We start from the raw sequence: 20,564 nt of genomic DNA on the forward strand, positions 1-20,564 counted from the left end.
CTCTAAATCATTCTTTGTTGAATAAAGATCTAAGCTCATTTGGCAGCAGAAATAAAGCGGCAAGCAATAACATGAATAATATGAATAACAAGCCTCCTGGACCATGGAAAATCCACATGCACGTCACAATCCTGTGGATTAATATTAGTTTGGAGTATGAGGAGGTATGAAAAATCTCTGGTTTATATTGCGATTTTCATTTCGAGCTTGCATGAGCTGCAAATATAATCTCTTGATTGATTCCTTGAGTATTAAATTGTTAATAAATGTGTGCAGGTATGTTTTCCGTGTGAAGCAGGAAAGTGCTGAGCCATCACAGGGTTCATGAACGCTCTTATATTGCCAGCCTACATTCATTATCATTAACTTCCTGCAATTATTTGTGCACTAGGGCTGGGCAGTTTGGCCAAAATACTGTATTACCACAGCATTTTCTGCCATATCATACGTTTTTTAATATTTATAAAAATTTACATTGTTATACATTGAGAATGAATGTAAAGACAATTAGTTTGTTCAGAGCTAAACTCCAAAAAGCTTACTTTTAATTTAGGGCCCCATGAAATCCGTTTTTTGTTATCTTCTAAATTCTGTTTTCCATTTAATTTTGTACAAATTTATCATTAAAATTGTGTTTAATTAGATTCATTATTACAACTTTAACAAATGAATCAATCTTTTAAAATGTGAACACAATTTAAAATAATGAAAATAATAAAATGAAAACGTAATTTACAACAAAACATTGCATTTTTGCAATGTTGCAAAAAAGATGCTTCAAAACAGCACTGCATAACTACAAATGAATGAAAAACAAAATCCTTGGTTGTATGAAAATCTTTACCAATTTGAAATGGTACAATATTATTAGTACAACATTATTAGTAAAATAGTGCAATAGTAATATTTTTTGTCATAATTTCTTCTAGTTAAACCAGACTTTTATTTTGACAGGTTGTCTTAAAGGTCTTTCAGTTTTATTTTCAATTTCATTGTGAGTTTGACAAATAAATGGTGTAAAACAGCTCTGTAAATTAAGTTCATGTGTTCATGTCATCATATGTGCTGGCAAAATGAGTCGGAATTAGCACATTTTCAAAAATGAAGTAATTTTTTTTTTACATTGTTCATTAAAATTTCTTTCAAAATTATACATGACTTGTTAGAGTTAAATTTATTTTAAAGCCGATAGAGTCAGCAGAGTTAATTTTGAGAAACATCTAATTCAAGTTTTCTGAAGTTTCCAAAGCAAAATCACCAAGCAACGTTGCATATTTTCCTCCAATTCATTTCTTAGTAATAATTACTATTATTCACAATATATATATATATTTTTTTTGATATTAAGAATAAGAACAAAGATGCAAATAAACAGTAGTTTAATCAAGAACAGCGAGTGATTCCAGTTTTTCTTTTAATGTTTGATTAACATTGAGCCAGATCTATAGTAATGCATTATCTACTGTAATGCATTAATGTTAAACATCACATTTTTCCCAAACCATTAACTAAACATTCATGTAAGACATAACAGTTTATGTTTGACATATTTTGCAATAATGTACTTTATAGGGAGATTGCAAGCTTTCGGAGAGGTCAAAGACGTAATTCATCTTTTAATGTCATAAATAGATTTTTGTTGTAAATATGCCTGACCAGACTATTACACTGACTGACATTTTAGTGGGTGTCTTCTATAAATTGGTAAAAAATATGTGATATTTATTTTTTGCTCAGAAAACAAAAAACAAAAATGCAGTTAAATTAAACAGTAAACTTTTTCATATTTTTTTGGAAAAACAACAACAGTTTAAAGCAGTATTACACTTATTGTTTTTATGCTTAAACCCTTTTTTTGTTTATGAACAACATAATGCACATGCCATAATTGCTATTTTTAAATTAGTATCCTTTATCCTCTTGGTTCTCATAAGACTAATATTAAGAATGGCATGGAAAGGGAAAACAAACAACTATGTTAACATTCATAAACATTACCCTTTTTTATGGTGAACTACCAGTGAAGGGGAAGCAGGTCAAAGGTCAGCATACAACCAGACAGTTATGACAGAAAGAAAATGATGTCAACTTACAGGTCCAACAAATCCAGCCACCATTGTGATGAGCAAGGAGAAGATGGCCACCAGCATACGGGTCTGACAGAACCTCCAGAAAACCCGCGACAGAGATGCGCCGTCCTTCCCCCGCCGCTTCAGCTCCTCGTGCCACAGCCACTCCAGTCTGAATGATGCATTAGTAAAAGACAATGTGTGTTATAAACTACAGAACATGGAAAGTGCACAGACTGCTGTTGTAACATGAATAACATGCATGCTTTAATTGAATCCTTTTTAAAAACTGGAGTTTCAATGACTGCATTCAAGGACTATTGATATGAGTCTTTTTCAAATACATGTTAAAGTCTAAATTAAAGTGGCATTAAAGGAACACTCACTCTATTGAATTCTAAATGCATGTTATAGAACTTTAGAGAATTAGATTTTTTGTCAAATTTTTTTCTTTTCTGATATTGTAATGATTAATCATAATGTCATAACTAGATCTTGCACTCAAAAGTATGCACTCAAATCACATGTTGAAAATAGTAGTCAGTAATGCAATCAAGATTACTCATTTTAGGTAATGTATTCTGACTTCTTTTAAGATTAATTTTGATTCGATTTAAATGGCATTACTGTTATAAAAATAATTTTAATCATGTAATCCATAGAAAAAGTAACTGTAATCTGATTATGAGCATTTAAACATTTTATATGATGTAATTACAAGTACACAGTTTCTTGAAATCTGATTAAGTAATCCTGATTGCATGTAATCAGCTACTAGTTAGGCCTATTACCCAGCACTGCTCACGTTTATCTGCCTCCACTTCTGGGTGAAACACCAACATCAAAACATCCATTCATTGCCACTTTAGGAAATTAAATTACTAAATTGTCTAAAACGCAAAATTAAATGGAAAATATCACAATTACATCAGGAAAAAAGCTTCTGTCACTTTATCAGACAACTCTCTGCCATGCTTGATTCTGATTGGCCAATAGCAGCATTCTGTGCTTAAAATCTTTGAATAATTATGCTCAAGTCTATAAGTTATTGATGTTCCTGGCAAACAATTTCCTACATAGCTGTCCATTGTTTCTTTCTTCTCACTTAACAAAATGATCATATTTCTTTTCATTTATAAAAACCTGCAGAATTGAGACATAAACAAACATAAACCTGATTTTTTTCTCAGAATTGTGTGAGACATAAACTTACAAGTCTAACTTTTTTCTCAGAATTGTGTGATATAAACTCACAATTGCGAGCTATAAAATCAGAATTGTGAGACATAAACTTGCAAATATGATTTTTTTCTCAGTATTGTGTGATATAAACTTGCAATTGTGAGTTATTTGCAAGTTTACATCATGTAATTCTGAGGAAAAAGTCAGATTTGCGAGTTTGTCTCTTTTCTCAGAATTGCGTAATATAAACTCACAATTGTAAGTTATAAAGTCAGAATTGTGAGACAAACTTGCAAAATCTGACTTTTTCCTTAGAATTGCGTAATATAAACTTGCAATTGTGTTTTTCTTTTCAGAATTGTGAAATATAAACTTACAAGTCTAACTTTTTTCTCAGAACTGTGTGATATAAACTCGCAATAGCAAGTTTTAAAGTCAGAATTGTGAGATATAAACTCACAAACCTGACCTTTTTCTCAAAATTTTGTGATATAAACTCACAATTGCAAGTTATTTGCAAGTTTATATCATGAAATTCTGAGAAAAAATGCAAGATTTGCGAGTTTATGTCTCACAAATCTGACTTACATATAAACTTGCAATTACAAGTCATAATGTCAGAATTGCGAGACGTAAACACGCAAATCTCACTTTTTTCTCAGAATTGCTTGATATAAACTTGCAATTACGAGTTATAAAGTCAGAATTGAGACAAAAACTCTCAAATCTGTCTTTTTCTCAGAATTGCATGATATAAACTCACAATTCTGTTTTTTCATTCGAATTGCATGATTTAAACTTGCAACTGCGTGATATAAACTCACAATTGTGAGTTATTTGCACGTTTATATCATGCAATTCTGAGAAAAAAAGTCAGATTTGCGAGTTTATGACTCACAAATCTGACTTTTTCTCAGAATTGCTTGATATAAACTTGCAATTGCAAGTTATGTCAGAATTGTGTGATATAAACACGCAAATCTGACTTTTTTCTCAGAATTGTGATATAAACTCGCAAATCTGACTTTTTCTCAGAATTGCTTGATATTAACTTGCAATTGCGAGTTATAAAGTCAGAATTGTGAGACAAAAACACTCAAGTCTGGCTTTTTCTCAGAATTGCATGATATAAACTCACAATTGCGTGATTTAAACTCACAATTGTGAGTTATTTGCACGTTTATATCATGCAATTCTGGGAAAAAAAGTCAGATTTGTGAGTTTATGTCTCACAAATCTGACTTTTTCTCAGAATTGCTTGATATAAACTTGCAATTGCAAGTTATGTCAGAATTGCGAGACATAAACTCGCAAATCTGACTTTTGTCTCAGAATCGCGTGATATAAACTTATAATTCCTGGCAAGCAATTTTCTATTTTCTGTTTTTTTTTTCTTCTCACATAACAAAATGACTTAAAATCATATTTTAAGTCATTTATAAAACACTTCATAATAATACAAGATTCTTCTGTTCCTTGTTAGGTCCTGCTTTTTTGGGGATAATGTCAAATTGACTGGATATATCCCCTGACCTCATATCTAAATTAATAAATTTGGGTTTTTATTTGTTACACAGCACTTCATATATGTCCAATCTTTGGGTAGTAAAGCTTGTTTTGGGTACACGTTTAAAAGTCACGTTTTGATAATGTTCAATTTCTCATAAATACTGTAATGCAAAATCTTGAAACATTCAAGGAAAGCCTCACTAAAAAGATCAAAATCCACCCTCAGAATAAAGAATCAATCAGAAGGACCAAGGTTTTGACCCATGCCAAAGGGTCATGGGTCATCCACATGAAAAAAAAAATCAACTCACAGCTTTAATCTCTCACAAGGATACAACACTTGAACTCTATCTTATTTTATCTATATTTTAAAAGAAATTTCAGCAGCCTTCTGTTTTGACGATAACACTTTACGTAACTGTCCCAGACCCCGTAAAATATCCACCCGGCTGCACAGCCCACACAAACAAGTACACAGGAGTCCCGGCTATCTCTGACATAAATCCAGTAACTAAAGACACAGACCCTGAGGTCAAACACTGAAAACTGACACCGCTTCTTACAGAGCTGCTGAGGCATAGCTGTCAGGCCATACAGGAGCCTGTATTTAACACTTGATCATTGATCTCGCAACAAAAGAAAGCACAGCCAAAGTCTGATCCAATTCATTCATCCAATATGGGATAATCTCAGATGTGTGATTAGAATGGGCAGTTACAGATTATAGGTGTCTTTCCATATTCCCGTGTCCTCGAGAAACCCTTTGAGCCCCGTCAACGAGCCAGCTTAGTCGAGAGGGACACGGGCTGAGATCTGACGCGTTAATGACATAACCGTCCTGCAGGAAAGGTGCAGACTAACTCTCTCTCTGATGTCTAATCCTTGCTATGAATAACACCCACCTGCCATAACTCTCTGGGCTGTGTGAGCGTGGGAGGTGAGCATCTATCATTCCCCACCGTGACTCCAGGGATTCCCACACCAAGCCTTGTTATCAAGGCCTCAACTGTGTGAGACCTTGGCTCAGGAGGTGTTTTCTAATAGTTCTGTTTGTTCACAGTTCAGCATTGGCACATACGAGAGATGTCTAATATATGTGACCCTGGACCACAAAACCAGTCTTAAGTCGCTGGGGTATATTTGTAGCAATAGCCAAAAATACATGGTATGGGTCAAAATTATTGTTTTTTTCTTTTATGCCAAAAATCATTAGGAAATTAAGTAAAGATCATGTTTCATTAAGATTTTTTGTAAAATTCCTATTGTAAATATATCAAAATGTAATTTCTGATTAGTTATATGCATTGTTAAGAGCTTAATTTGGACAACTTTAAAGGTGATTTTCTCAGTATTTTGATTTTTTTGCACCCTCAGATTCCAGATTTTCAAACAGATGTATCTCGGCCAAATATTGTCCTATCCTAACAAACCATACATCAATAGAAAGCTTATTTATTGAGCTTTCATATGATGTATACATCTCAGTTTTGTAAAATTTTACCTTATGACTGGTTTTGTGGTCCAGGGTCACATATATATATATACACATTTTTATATACTTTTTTATTTTAATTTGCCAATCGGCGTGCTGACACAGAATGAGCAATTGCGAGTTTATATCTCACAACCACACAAAAAAAGTCAGAACTGCAAGTTATAAATACAGAATTATGAGACATAAACTCGCAAACCTGACATTTTCCCCATAAACTCAAATTTGCCTTTTTTTTCAGAATTGCATGATATAAACTCGCAATTGTGAGTTATAAAGTCAGAATTAGAAGACATAAACTCGCAAATCTGACTTTTTCTCAGAATTGCGTGAAATAAACTTGCAATTGCGAGTTATAAAGTCAGAATTGGAAGACATAAACTCTCAAATATGACGTTTTTCTCAGAATTGCAATATAAACCCACAAATTTGACTTTTTTTTCTCGGAATTGCATGATACCAACTCGCAATTGTGAGTTATAAAGTCAGATTTGCAAGGCATAAACTCGCAAATCTGACATTTTTCTCAGAAGTGCGTCATATAAACTCAAATTTGACTTTTTTTTCTCAGAATTGCATGATGTAAACATGAGTTATGACAGAATTGTGATAAATAAACTTGCAGATCTGACTTTTTTCTCAGAACTGCGTGATATAAACACAATTGTGAGTTATGTCAGAATTACGAGACACAAACTCGCAAATCTGACATTTTTCTCAGAACTGCGTGATGTAAACACAAGTTATGTCAGAATTGCGTGATATACAACTTGCAGTTGCTAGTTATAAAGCCAGAATTGCACGTTTTTGTAAATATTCAAAAATATATTTCGAAATATATCTCACAATTCTGACTTTACAATTGTTAGTTAATATCTCACAATTTTGTGGAAAAAAAAAAACAAAACGAGATAACCTTTTTTTTTCCTTTTTATTCAGTGGCGGAAACAGGCATGTCGATTAGCAGCATTGAATTATAAATTTACTTTATTATTGTGAAAATACCCAAGTTTGCCTGAAGAACACAGATAAACCCTATAGTGTCACGTTTAATCAGTTCAAGCATTTCTATATTCTTTTTATTCAGTTACAGCGATAGCAGGATGCCTTTGTTCATATTAGGAACGTCATTACTTCTGTGATGCATGTGTGGGTTTCATTCAGACAAACACAACTAGACAGCAGACAAATGGATCAGAGGTTCTACACCAGTAGCTCACCTTTGGCAGTTTGTTTCTGAGGCCTCGTGGCAAGACAGACCCCACACATCTTCCATCTTGAGAGAGGCCTCTTTGTGGGCCTTCCATGACAGAGGGGACAGCCATTGCAGGGTCATGAAGGAGAAAAACCCTGCATTGTCCACCGGGTGCTGATGTCTGGGGGTGAAAATGGAAGAGTTTGGCTCGCATCAGTCATCTAGGCGCTATGTGCTATGTCTGAGAACGGCATGACCTTGAACGTGAGAGACAATCTTTACTCGCTGCGGCCAAACAGAAGATGAATCACACGTTCGTGTTTGAACAGCAGTTTGCACGTCCCTCTCAGAACTCTTACGAAGCAGTGAAAAACTTCAGTGGCTCTTTATCGGGCAGCATGTTAAAAACTGAGCCGTCTGTGAGAAAAGGATAAGAGCGCTCTTATCAGGATCTCATTGACTGTCACTTGAGTCCAAATGGCAACGTAGCAAACATATCCTAGGGCCTGTTTCACACCTCGCACAAAAGTATTTCAGTGCCTATGTTTATTTTAGCCCCATATTAACAGGTTTCACACTGTCTGCGTAGGCATAAGTTAAGTTTTTCCACATTGACTCAAGCAGAAAAAAATTGAAAATACTTTATTTCTCACAATTGTGAGTTTATACCTCACACCACTGAGAAAAAGTTAGAATTGCGAGACAACAAACTTTTTTGTTAGAATTGCATGGATATAAAACTGCAATTACGAGTTATAAAGTTAAAATTAAGACATAAACTTGCAAATCAGACCCTTTTCTTAGAATTGGGAGACATAAATTCACAAATTTGACTGATTGGATGGATATAAATCCAGAACTTTTTTCTCAGAATTGTGAGTTTATACCTTGCAATTCTGACTTTATAACACACAATTGTGAACTTTTAAGTCAGAATTGTGAAATATAAACTCGGAATTGTGAGATACACATTTGTGAGTAAAAATTTCAGAATTGCAAGTTTTTATCTTGCAGTTCTATCTTTATTTCTTGCAATTGTATGTTTATATCTCACACCTCTGAGAAAAAGTCAGAATTGCGAGACATAAACTTGCAAATATGACTTTTTTGTCGGAATTGCATGGAGATAAAAGCCAATTACGAGTTATAAAGTAAAAATTAAGACATAAACTTGCAAATCAGACCCTTTTCTTAGAATTGCAAGACATAAACGCACAAATCTGACTTATTGGATGGATATAAATTCAGAATTGTGAGTTATAATTTCAAAATTGCGAGACATAAACAAGCACTTCTGAGAAATAAAGCTGCAATTCTGGGAAATAAGTCAGATTTTTTAGACAACTTTTCTTTCTCAGAATGGTGAGTTTATATCTCACAATTCTGACTTCATAACACACTGTAAAATATTAAGTCAGAATTGTGAAATATAAACTTGCAGTTGTGGAAAAAAAAACTCGGAATTGTGAGATACACATTTGTGAGTAAAAATTTCAGAATAGCAAGTTTTTATCTTGCAGTTCTATCTTTATTTCTTGCAATTGTAAGTTTATATCTCACACCTCTGAGAAAAAGTCAGAATTGCGAGACATAAATTTGCAAATATGACTTTTTTGTTAGAATTGCATGGATATAAAACTGCAATTACGAGTTATAAAGTTAAAATTAAGACATAAACTTGCAAATCAGACCCTTTTCTTAGAATTGGGAGACATAAAATTCACAAATTTGACTGATTGGATGGATATAAATCCAGAATTGTGAGTTATAATTTCAAAATTGCAAGACATAAACAAGCACTTCTGAGAAATAAAGCTGCAATTCTGGGAAATAATTCAGATTTTTAGACAACTTTTTTTCTCAGAATTGTGAGTTTATACCTTGCAATTATGACTTTATAACACACAATTGTGAACTTTTAAGTCAGAATTGTGAAATATAAACTTGGAATTGTGAGATACGCATTTGTGAGTAAAAATTTCAGAATTGCAAGTTTTTATCTTGCAGTTCTATCTTTATTTCTTGCAATTGTATGTTTATATCTCACACCTCTGAGAAAAAGTCAGAATTGCGAGACATAAACTTCCAAATATGACTTTTTTGTCGGAATTGCATGGAGATAAAAGCCAATTACGAGTTATAAAGTTAAAATTAAGACATAAACTTGCAAATCAGACCCTTTTCTTAGAATTGCAAGACATAAACGCACAAATCTGACTGATTGCATGGATATAAATCCAGAATTGTGAGTTATAATTTCAAAATTGCGAGACATAAACAAGCACTTCTGAGAAATAAAGCTGCAATTCTGGGAAAGAAGTCAGATTTTTTAGACAACTTTTTTTCTCAGAATTGTGAGTTTATACCTTGCAATTATGACTTTATAACACACAATTGTGAACTTTTAAGTCAGAATTGTGAAATATAAACTCGAAATTGTGAGATACACATTTGAGAGTAAAAATTTCAGAATTGCAAGTTTTTATCTTGCAGTTCTATATAAAATTTCTTGCAATTGTAAGTTTATATCTCACACCTCTGAGAAAAAGTCAGAATTGCGAGACATAAATTTGCAAATATGACTTTTTTGTTAGAATTGCATGGATATAAAACTGCAATTACGAGTTATAAAGTTAAAATTAAGACATAAACTTGCAAATCAGACCCTTTTCTTAGAATTGGGAGACACAAATTTGACTGATTGGATGGATATAAATCCAGAATTGTGAGTTATAATTTCAAAATTGCGAGACATAAACAAGCACTTCTGAGAAATAAAGCTGCAATTCTGGGAAATAATTCTGATTTTTAGACAACTTTTTTTCTCAGAATTGTGAGTTTATACCTTGCAATTATGACTTTATGACACACAATTGTGAACTTTTAAGTCAGAATTGTGAAATATAAACTCGGAATTGTGAGATAAACATTTATCACTTGCATGGAGATAAAAGCCAATTACGAGTTATAAAGTAAAAATTAAGACATAAACTTGCAAATCAGACCCTTTTCTTAGAATTGGGAGACATAAATTCACAAATTTGACTGATTGCATGGATATAAATTCAGAATTGTGAGTTATCATTTCAAAATTGCGAGACATAAACAAGCACTTCTGAGAAATAAAGCTGCAATTCTGGGAAATAATTCTGATTTTTTAGACAACTTTTTTTCTCAGAATTGTGAGTTTATACCTTGCAATTATGACTTTATGACACACAATTGTGAACTTTTAAGTCAGAATTGTGAAATATAAACTCGGAATTGTGAGATAAACATTTATCACTTGCATGGAGATAAAAGCCAATTACGAGTTATAAAGTAAAAATTAAGACATAAACTTGCAAATCAGACCCTTTTCTTAGAATTGGGAGACATAAATTCACAAATCTGACTGATTGCATGGATATAAATTCAGAATTGTGAGTTATCATTTCAAAATTGCGAGACATAAACAAGCACTTCTGAGAAATAAAGCTGCAATTCTGGGAAATAATTCAGATTTTTTTAGACAACTTTTTTTCCTCAGAATGGTGAGTTTATATCTCACAATTCTGACTTCATAACACACTGTAAAATATTAAGTCAGAATTGAGAAATATAAACTTGCAGTTGTGGAAAAAAAAACTCTGAATTGTGAGATACACATTTGTGAGTAAAAAATTCAGAATTGCAAGTTTTTATCTTGCAGTTCTATCTTTATTTCTTGCAATTGTAAGTTTATATCTCACACCTCTGAGAAAAAGTCAGAATTGCGAGACATAAATTTGCAAATATGACTTTTTTGTTAGAATTGCATGGATATAAAACTGCAATTACGAGTTATAAAGTTAAAATTAAGACATAAACTTGCAAATCAGACCCTTTTCTTAAAATTGCGAGATATAAACTCACAAATCTGACTGATTGCACAAATATAAATCCAGAATTGTGAGTTATAATTTCAAAATTGCGAGACATAAACAAGCAATTCTGAGAAATAATTCAGATTTTTTAGACAACTTTTTTTTTCTCAGAATTGTGAGTTTATATCTCGCAATTCTGACTTTGTAACACACAAATGCGAACTATTAAGTCAGAATTGTGAAATATAAACTCGCAGTTGTGAGAAAAAAACTCGGAATTGCGAGATACAAACACATTTGTGAGTAAAAATTTCAGAATTGCGAGTTTTTATCTCGGAGTTCTGACTTTATTTCTCGCAGTTTGTAATTTATGTGTATCTCTCACATAAATTCGCAAATCTGACTTTGTTGTCAGAATTACATGGATATAAAACCACAATTGCGAGTTATAAGGTCAAAATTAAGACATAAATTTGCAAATCAGACCCTTTTCTTAAAATTGCGAGATATAAACTCACAAATCTGACTGATTGCACAAATATAAATCCAGAATTGTGAGTTATAATTTCAAAATTGCGAGACATAAACAAGCAATTCTGAGAAATAATTCAGATTTTTTTAGACAACTTTTTTTTTCCTCAGAATTGTGAGTTTATATCTCGCAATTCTGACTTTGTAACACACAAATGCGAACTATTAAGTCAGAATTGTGAAATATAAACTCGCAGTTGTGAGAAAAAAACTCGGAATTGCGAGATACAAACACATTTGTGAGTAAAAATTTCAGAATTGCGAGTTTTTATCTCGGAGTTCTGACTTTATTTCTCGCAGTTTGTAATTTATGTGTATCTCTCACATAAATTCGCAAATCTGACTTTGTTGTCAGAATTACATGGATATAAAACCACAATTGCGAGTTATAAGGTCAAAATTAAGACATAAATTTGCAAATCAGACCCTTTTCTTAAAATTGCGAGATATAAACTCACAAATCTGACTGATTGCACAAATATAAATCCAGAATTGTGAGTTATAATTTCAAAATTGCGAGACATAAACAAGCAATTCTGAGAAATAATTCAGATTTTTTAGACAACTTTTTTTTTCTCAGAATTGTGAGTTTATATCTCGCAATTCTGACTTTGTAACACACAAATGCGAACTATTAAGTCAGAATTGTGAAATATAAACTCGCAGTTGTGACAAAAAAACTCGGAATTGTGAGATACAAACTCACATTTGTGAGTAGAAATTTCAGAATTGCGAGTTTTTATCTCGCAGTTCTGACTTTATTTCTCGCAGTTGTAATTTATGTGAATCTCTCACATAAATTCGCAAATCTGACTTTGTTCTCAGAATTACATGGATATAAAACCACAATTGTGAGTTATAAGGTCAAAATTAAGACATAAACTTGCAAATCGGACCCTCTATAAATTTAAATTTAGACTATAAATTTATTTCAACACAAGCTTTTATAGAAATATAGACTTATATGAAGCAACTAGCAACAACTAGTAACTACTAAAAATGACAAATATCACATTGAATGTGGGTTAAATGTGCAGTGATGCACACTGACTATAAGTACTGATTCAGATGATACTCAGCTCATACTGTAGTTTCATTTTGAGGTTAGGGTTAGATCAACTATTATTCAGAAATGACTTTATTTTCTTTAATGAGACACTGTGAAAGTACAACACGTGTCTACTGTTGCTTATGCTGTTTGAAATATTCAAGTGCAAATTACAAGCCATTTAATTGTCCTTAAAGAAAGAGGTCATTCTATTTTCCTGTCGATAATTCAGCTGAGAATACCGATTTCACCCATAAACGTAAAAATATCTATTAAAATATTGTTGAATGTGAAAATCGTTCTGTGGCGTAACTGTCGTTATGAATTAAGAAACGAACAGTGGCAAGTGATTTTTTAATCATAAAACAAGCTTTATGTATTTGTGCATATGGGAGTCTAACTGTGTCACAGTCAATTAATACCTTCTCTTGCAGTTTGACATGCTGTACACCAGCAATAACTATTTTAAACATCATTTGCTAATTCCACATTGAACTAAGCAGAAAAAGCTGAAAATACACTATATATTTATTGCAACCAAAGTTTTTACAATATATACTTATATGAAGCAACTAGCAACAACTAGTCATTGTTAAAAATGAGAAATATCATGTTTAATGCGGGTTAAACGTGCAGTGATGCACACAGACTATTTATATTTAATTAAGTACTGATTCAGATGATACTCAGCTCATACTGTTGTTTCATTGTGAGGTTTGGGTTAGATCAACTATTATTCAGAAATGACTTTATTTTCTGTGTGAAAAGTGCAACACGTGTCTACAGTTGCTTATGTGGTTTGAAATATTCAAGTGCAGGTTAGAAGCAATTTTATTGTCCCATTTTTTATTTATTTTTTGTTAGATAATTCAGCTGAGAACACAGACTTTACCCAAAAACATAAAAATATCTACTAAAATATTGTCGAATGTGAAAATCGTCGACTGTCATTATGAATTAAGAAATACAAAAATGCAAATTATTTTTTAAGCATTAATAATCATGAACAAGCTTTATGTATTTGTGCATATGGGAGTCTAACTGTGTCAAAGTCAATTAATACCTTGTCCTGCAGTGTGACATGCTGCACACCAGCAAGAGCTATTTTAAACATCATTTGCTAATTCTTTTATAATTATTACACATGCAGTGCTTATGAGCTCAAATTAATTGAGAGACATGCTGGAATATTGAGACTTGAAACAAGTTCATTTTTCACACATTTAAATAAACAAGTGAGGGGAAAATAGTGGTGTACGATATGACGATTTTTGATCATGGACAATTAAAAGTGTGCACTAAAGGTCTGTCAAACATGCTATTTTTCATGTCTGATTCGCTAATACTGTCAAAGCACACAAGGATTACATATAAACACAGTTGGTTATGTCTAAAGTGAAAGGTTTCATGTTCAACATGTTTTATGTTTAAAAACACTCAAGAGTGAGTAAATGATGACAGAATTGTCATTTTTGGGTGATGGTAGGCTAATAAAACAAATCACAAAGACAAATCACTCACTGCTCTTGACTGAAGAACTTTAATATAGTTGCTTTAATAAAAGTCAATGTATGATTTATGTATATAGTGTTTTATTTTTGCATTTGTTAATACAATTTCTTGAAATGCTACTGATAAATACACCTACTGTACCTGAAAATTAAAACACTGTTTGTTTTATTTGTATATTGTGTGTATTTGTAACATGTAGCCTATCTTTGTTCTTATTTTTTAATAACAAAGAGAAAATAATGACACAGATATTTATCTGCCATTCTTTTTATTTTATATTTTGTTACCTTGTAAGGCTTTAATTTTAAAATAGAGAAATGATTTTGGCTGTACTGCTCAGACAACTTGTAAAATAGTAAAACCAACATGACAAAGAATCGTGATAAAATCGTGAATCGTGGTATTTCTGAAAAAAATCGTGATATGATTTGTGATATGCCTACCCCCTAACCCATAAACATAAAAATATCTATTAAAATATTCTCAAATGTGACCCTGGACCACAAAATCAGTCTTAAGTCGCTGGGGTTTGTTTGTAGCAATAGCCAAAAATACATTGCATGGGTCAAAATTTTAGATTTTTCTTTTATGCCAAAAATCATTGAGAAATTAAGTAAAGTTCATGTTCCATGAAGATTTTTTGTAAAATTCCTACTGTAAACATATCAAAATGTAATTTTTGATTTGTAATATGCATTGTTGAGAACCTAATTTGGACAACTTTAAAGGTGATTTTCTCAGTCTTTTTGATTTTTTTGCTGCATCAGATTTCTGATTTCAAATAGATGTATCTCAGTCAAATATTGTCCTATCCTAACAAACCATACATCAATAGAAAGCTTATTTATTGGCTTTCATATGATGTATAAATCTCAGTTTTGTCAAATTTAACCTTATGACTGGTTTTGTGGTCCAGGGTCACAAATATGAAAATCGTTCTGTGGCGTAACTGTCATTATGAATTACAAAATACAAAAATGCATCAAAATAAACAGTGAAACCTGGCATGTAATTCTTTCCCATTTTAAGCATTAATAATCATAAAATAAGCTTTGCATTTGTGCATATGGGAGTCTAACTGTGTCAAAGTTAATTAATACCTTGTCCTGCAGTGTGACATGCTGCACACCAGCAAGAGCTATTTTAAACAGCATTTGCTAATTCTTTTAGAATTATTACACATGCAGTGTTTATGAGCTCAAAATAATTGAGAGACATGCTGGAATATTTAGACTTTTCACACATTTAAATAAAAAAATAAGTAAAGATATCCAGAAGAACTTACTTGTGTGTGATCCGAAATGGCTTGAGTATCTGTAAGCTATGCCGATATCTGCCTCGTCTTTTTGTTTCGGTGCCCAATTCCACCTCATCATCTGGGTCTGGAAGACTCTGTGGAGGGGACAGCGTCAAACCCTCCACCTGTCCTACGGCCTCCAAGGCATCTGAGAACATACCTGTCTCTAATAAACAAACAATGAGGAAAATCACTCAACAGCACTGCACCAGCTACAAAGTACTATCAGACACTTGGGATAAGCTCGCGCTTAAGACAAGCAGGACTGGGAATGTCTGAATCTGCTGACTAATATCAGTGCAGTGACACAAACCTTCCTCAGCCGTGTGGCTTTGGCAAACTTAAAGTGTTTATCTATTTAAAGACGCCTGTGGGTGGCCTCAAGGGCTGCTGGATACTGAGACGGAGGATATTCGAGCTCGCTGTGTGTGTGTTGACCCTGTCACTGATCCATCTGTGGCATAAGACACGAAAAGGTAAATCCAGCAACACTGGGACTCTCTGTATCTGCTCGGTGTACGTCAGCGACGACCGCCAGATAATGAAAGATAAGCACATAGTTTCTTTATTTCCACTCTATACAAGAAAGAGGCTGTGTTTGATACAAATCACTAATGCAATCGTACGAATGTAAACAATGAGCATTTTGAAATTTAAAAGGGATAATTCACACAGAGATGAGCATTACTCGTGTCATTCCAAACCTGTATGACTTTGTTTTTAGAATTTAAGAAATTAATCTTGCTATTCGTGCAATTATAATGAACAGCGATTAAGGCTTTCGGGGATCATGGTAGTATCACACAACGTTCATGTGATTTGTGTGCTGCATTTCAGCACTTCTAAAACATTATGATTGATTTTTGCGAGAAACACATTGAAAATTAGGTCATTATTCACTGAAAATCCACTTTAGCTCTCCTTGGCGTATTTATGATACTCCAATACAGACCCTTTTTGTTGATCAGGTATATACAGTTTAGGTCAAAAGTTTACAAACACCTCGCGGACTCTACAAAATGTTAATTATTTGACTAAAATGCATGTTATTGTTTATTTAGTACTGACCTGAACAAGATATTTCACATAAAAGATGTTTACATCTAGTCCTGAACAGTTAAAACGGTCTACTGTTCTTTAGATAAATACGTTAGGTCCCACACATTATTGTGTATTTGAACCCTTTCCAACAATGACTGTCTGATTTTGAGATCCATCTTTTTACACTGAGGACAACTGAGGGACTCATGAAAGAAAAAACGGGTGAAAACTTTTGAGTAAATTTAACTTTTTTGTCTTCTGGGAAACTATCTTCCATAGCCTCTGAAGGGCAGTACTAAATAAAAAAATATGATATTTAGGCAATATAAGAAAAATTTACACATCTCCATTATGTTCAAAAGTTTTCACCCCCTGTTCATAATGCATGTTTTTTTTTTTGTTCCTTTCTGAAGCATTCTGTATTAGTTGCATATGAGTCCCTCAGTTGTCCACAGTGTGAAAAGATGGATCTCAAAATCATACAGTCATTGTTGGAAAGGGTTCAAATACACAAAAATGCTGGAAAAACAAAGAATTTGTGGAACAGCAGCAGGCAGTTTAACTGTTCAAAACAAGGGACTTATGAACAACTATTACTAAACAAAAAACAGCTGTGGATCATTCAGGTAACAACACAGTATTGAAAATCAAGCGTATGTAAACTTTTGAACAGGGTCATTTTTATAAACCCAACTATTATTTTCTCTTGTGGATTATATGTAAACATCTTTCATGTGAAATATCTTCTTCAGGCCAGTACTAAATAAACAACAACATGCATTTTGTAAGATCCCTCGTAACATTTTGCAGATTCTAAAAGGGGGGTGTAAACTTTTGCCCTCAACTGTTTTCTAAACTGATCAAGAAAAAACAAACCCAGTGTTGATTTGGCATCAGATAATCAAAAACTACTGAGCAATCCTTAATACAGCTCACGCAAACAGTCTTAATGTTTCATTGGTGAATCACATTAATCCGGTTCTAATGACTAAATCATCTAATGTTAGTCAGATTTCGACAACATTTTTATTTTTAGCTAGCACCCCATAGATGACCCTGTTTAACATAAACACACAAAAAATGTAAGCAGTTTTGGGGCTTATATAAGGTGTGCCATTCATGTTTTCTTCCCCAGCTTAAGTTTCAGACTACTATGAATATTTATCCATTTGCATACCATTGAAAAGAAAAAAACAAAGCCAAAATAAATCCTGTACTACTGTTGTGGGTTGATAAGTGTCTGCTAAATGGCCTTTAATTTTAATTATTACATCATTTGTTGTTTTTTTGGGTCCCACTTTACATTAGTTGGCGTTAACTACTATGTACGTACATTTAAATTAATCATTTGGTACAATGTACTTACTGTGTACATACATGTGTATTTATATTTGTTAAAAACCTATATTACATTTGTAATTAATGTAATTACCACTGTTGACCTATCCCTTACACCCTTACCCACCCTTAAACCTACCCATAACACCAAACCTGTCTCTTAATAGAAGCAAAAGTGTTTTGCAATGCAATATGACCACATTAAGTACATGTAAGTACATATTAGTTAAAGCCACCTAATATAAAGTGTGACCATTTTTTGCATTACACCTGCTCACTTTTCCAATCTTGACTCTGTCTATTGTCCTGTTCCCTATCCAGGCAAGTAGAACTGTGTGTTCCCTGCCATTTCTGGAGATGTTCTCCTTTGGGATCCTTTGATAGATTATTAGAACTACTTTTATCTCAATTAAGTAAGTAAAATGTGAACATAAATATTCAACACAAAACTGCCTCAAAGTTTATAAAAACAAACAAAGTTGGATTGTTTAAAAGGTCACTTACATTTCAAACACAAAACGTTGGGAACCCTTTTCAACAATGACTGTATGATTTTGAGATCCATCTTTTTACTCTGAGGACAACTGAGGGACTCATATGCAACTATTACAGAAGGTTCAAACACTCACTGATGCTCCAGAAAGAAAAAAACATCCATTAAGAGCTGGGGGTGAAAACTTTTGAATTTAAAGATCAGGGTAAATGTAACTTTTTTTGTCTTCTGGGAAACATGTTACTGTCCTCCATAGCCTCTCAAGGGCAGTACTAAATGAAAAAAATATGATATCTCCATTCTGTTCAAAAGTTTTCACCCCCTGTTCATAATGCACGTTTTTTTGGTTCATCATTCATTTTTATATACCCAACTATTGTCTTTGCTCTCTCTATGGTCCTGTTCCCTATCTAGGCAAGTAGAACTGTGAGTTCCCTGCCATTTCTGGTGATGTTCTCCTTTGGGATCCTTTGATGGATTATTAGAACTACTTTAATCTCAATTAAGTAAGTAAAATGTGAACATAAATATTGACCTTTCTACTATTCAATGTGTAAAAGCAACACAAAACTGCCTCAAAGTTTATAAAAACAAACAAAGTTGGATTGTTTAAAAGGTCACTTACATTTCAAAATTTCAAAGGGATTTTCACCCTTTCCTTTTCAGCTTCAGGATATCCTCGCAGGTTATAAATGATTTATTCAGAAAGCCAACGCTCTCTGGGTCCTTTGTTGCACATGACACATATTCTTCCCGCAAAAGAAGTTAAACAGCATGTGCTCTGATCCCGTGTAAAAGTTTCACAGCGTTAAAAAAAAGCGCAGTGGAGAGTTTGACGCACCGCTAGAACAGGAGCTACGTTTTGAAACGTGCCACAGCACAGCTGACGGAATTCCCTAAATGCATCCTGCGTCACGCCTGAGCAGCCAATCACAGATTTGCTTGGTCGTCGCTACGGTAACCGGACCTGAGGGGGAAGGAAAAGGCACGTGGTGATCTTTGCAACAACGCCAGACAGATTACCAGACTATTTTGGGCCGGTCCGGTCATCTGAAGAGCATGGCTACTTATGGGATAAGAGTAGTCTGACAAGAAACACTTATTTAATTATTATTTTTAATAGTAGGCCTAGCTGTTGCGGAACTCGTATTTCTAGACAGCGCGCATAGCATAGTATGAAGAAATAGTGCGCGTTCCCGTGAATTCGCATGTTCCTGAGAATGTTACGTAATGATAAGTCTTTAAGAAGTTGCACAGACTTTACTTACTTTAACTTAAAAACAAACCTTGAAAGCGGGCTGCTATCTTTGCGTCTCATTTAGATTAGGTTTAAAGGCTGTATTTGCGTAAGTGAGTAATCACGGAAATGGTTATCGATTATATTACTATCTTAGTAATGTTTTCCCTAATGTAAAGGGCATAACCTTGGGCTGTGTTGACATATGGTATGGTAAACGTCAACTGGCAGCAAGCTTTATGTAACATGGCTGTATGGAGTCCAGTAGTCCAGGCTGAAGAAGACAAACACTGCAGTTTTTGACTAAGAAATGTAAAGTTTTAATACAACACTGATATAAGGTTATGCAATGTCTAATTCTAGCTGCTGTTACTGGTCAACACGTTTTGCAACATTTAAAAATAACGTTTTAGCTGTTTTGTTGTTCAACAAGTACACACATATCATGCTCTTTCAGTTATGAGGTTATAAACACTGTAGGACACTAATAAAACAATAAATATGAAACTTACATTTGCATATTGTGCAAACTCTGGAAATTGAAAATCTGGAATCTGAGGGTGCAAAAAATCTAAACATTGAGGAAATGTCCTTTAAAGTTATCCAAATGAAGTTCTTAGAAATGCATATTACTAATCAAAAATTAAGTTTTGATAGATTTACGGTAGGAAATGTACAAAATATCTTTATTTAATATCCTAATGATTTTTGGCTCTAAAAAAAAAATCAAATTTTGTCCCATACAATGTATTTTTGGCTATTGCTACAAATATTC

The 20,564-nt window shown here is 33.2% G+C and overlaps 1 protein-coding gene across 1 annotated transcript; it reads right to left on the bottom strand.

The window, feature by feature from the left end:
* Positions 1-1,902: 1,902 nt before the first annotated feature.
* Positions 1,903-19,396, bottom strand: LOC141288167 (ATP-binding cassette sub-family C member 5-like). Its single transcript, XM_073820267.1, has 5 exons — positions 19,178-19,396; positions 15,669-15,846; positions 7,473-7,628; positions 2,094-2,241; positions 1,903-1,935 (listed from the first exon to the last, which is right to left on the bottom strand). The coding sequence occupies exons 2-5, from the start codon at positions 15,836-15,838 to the stop codon at positions 1,903-1,905; spliced, it is 507 nt and encodes a 168-aa protein (XP_073676368.1). The 5' UTR covers positions 15,839-15,846; positions 19,178-19,396.
* Positions 19,397-20,564: the final 1,168 nt, after the last annotated feature.

The sequence above is a fragment of the Garra rufa genome, chromosome 16, assembly GCF_049309525.1.
Source record: "Garra rufa chromosome 16, GarRuf1.0, whole genome shotgun sequence".
NCBI classification, from domain to species: domain Eukaryota; kingdom Metazoa; phylum Chordata; class Actinopteri; order Cypriniformes; family Cyprinidae; genus Garra; species Garra rufa.

Coding starts and splice junctions, on each gene's coding strand:
- LOC141288167 (XM_073820267.1), bottom strand. CDS start 15,838: ATGTTCTCAGATGCCTTGGAGGCCGTAGGACAGGTGGAGGGTTTGACG. Junction 2,242..7,472: donor TCAGAAACAAACTGCCAAAG/GTGAGCTACTGG, acceptor TGCATCATTCAG/ACTGGAGTGGCTGTGGCACG. Junction 1,936..2,093: donor TGGCTGGATTTGTTGGACCT/GTAAGTTGACAT, acceptor TCTTAATATTAG/TCTTATGAGAACCAAGAGGA.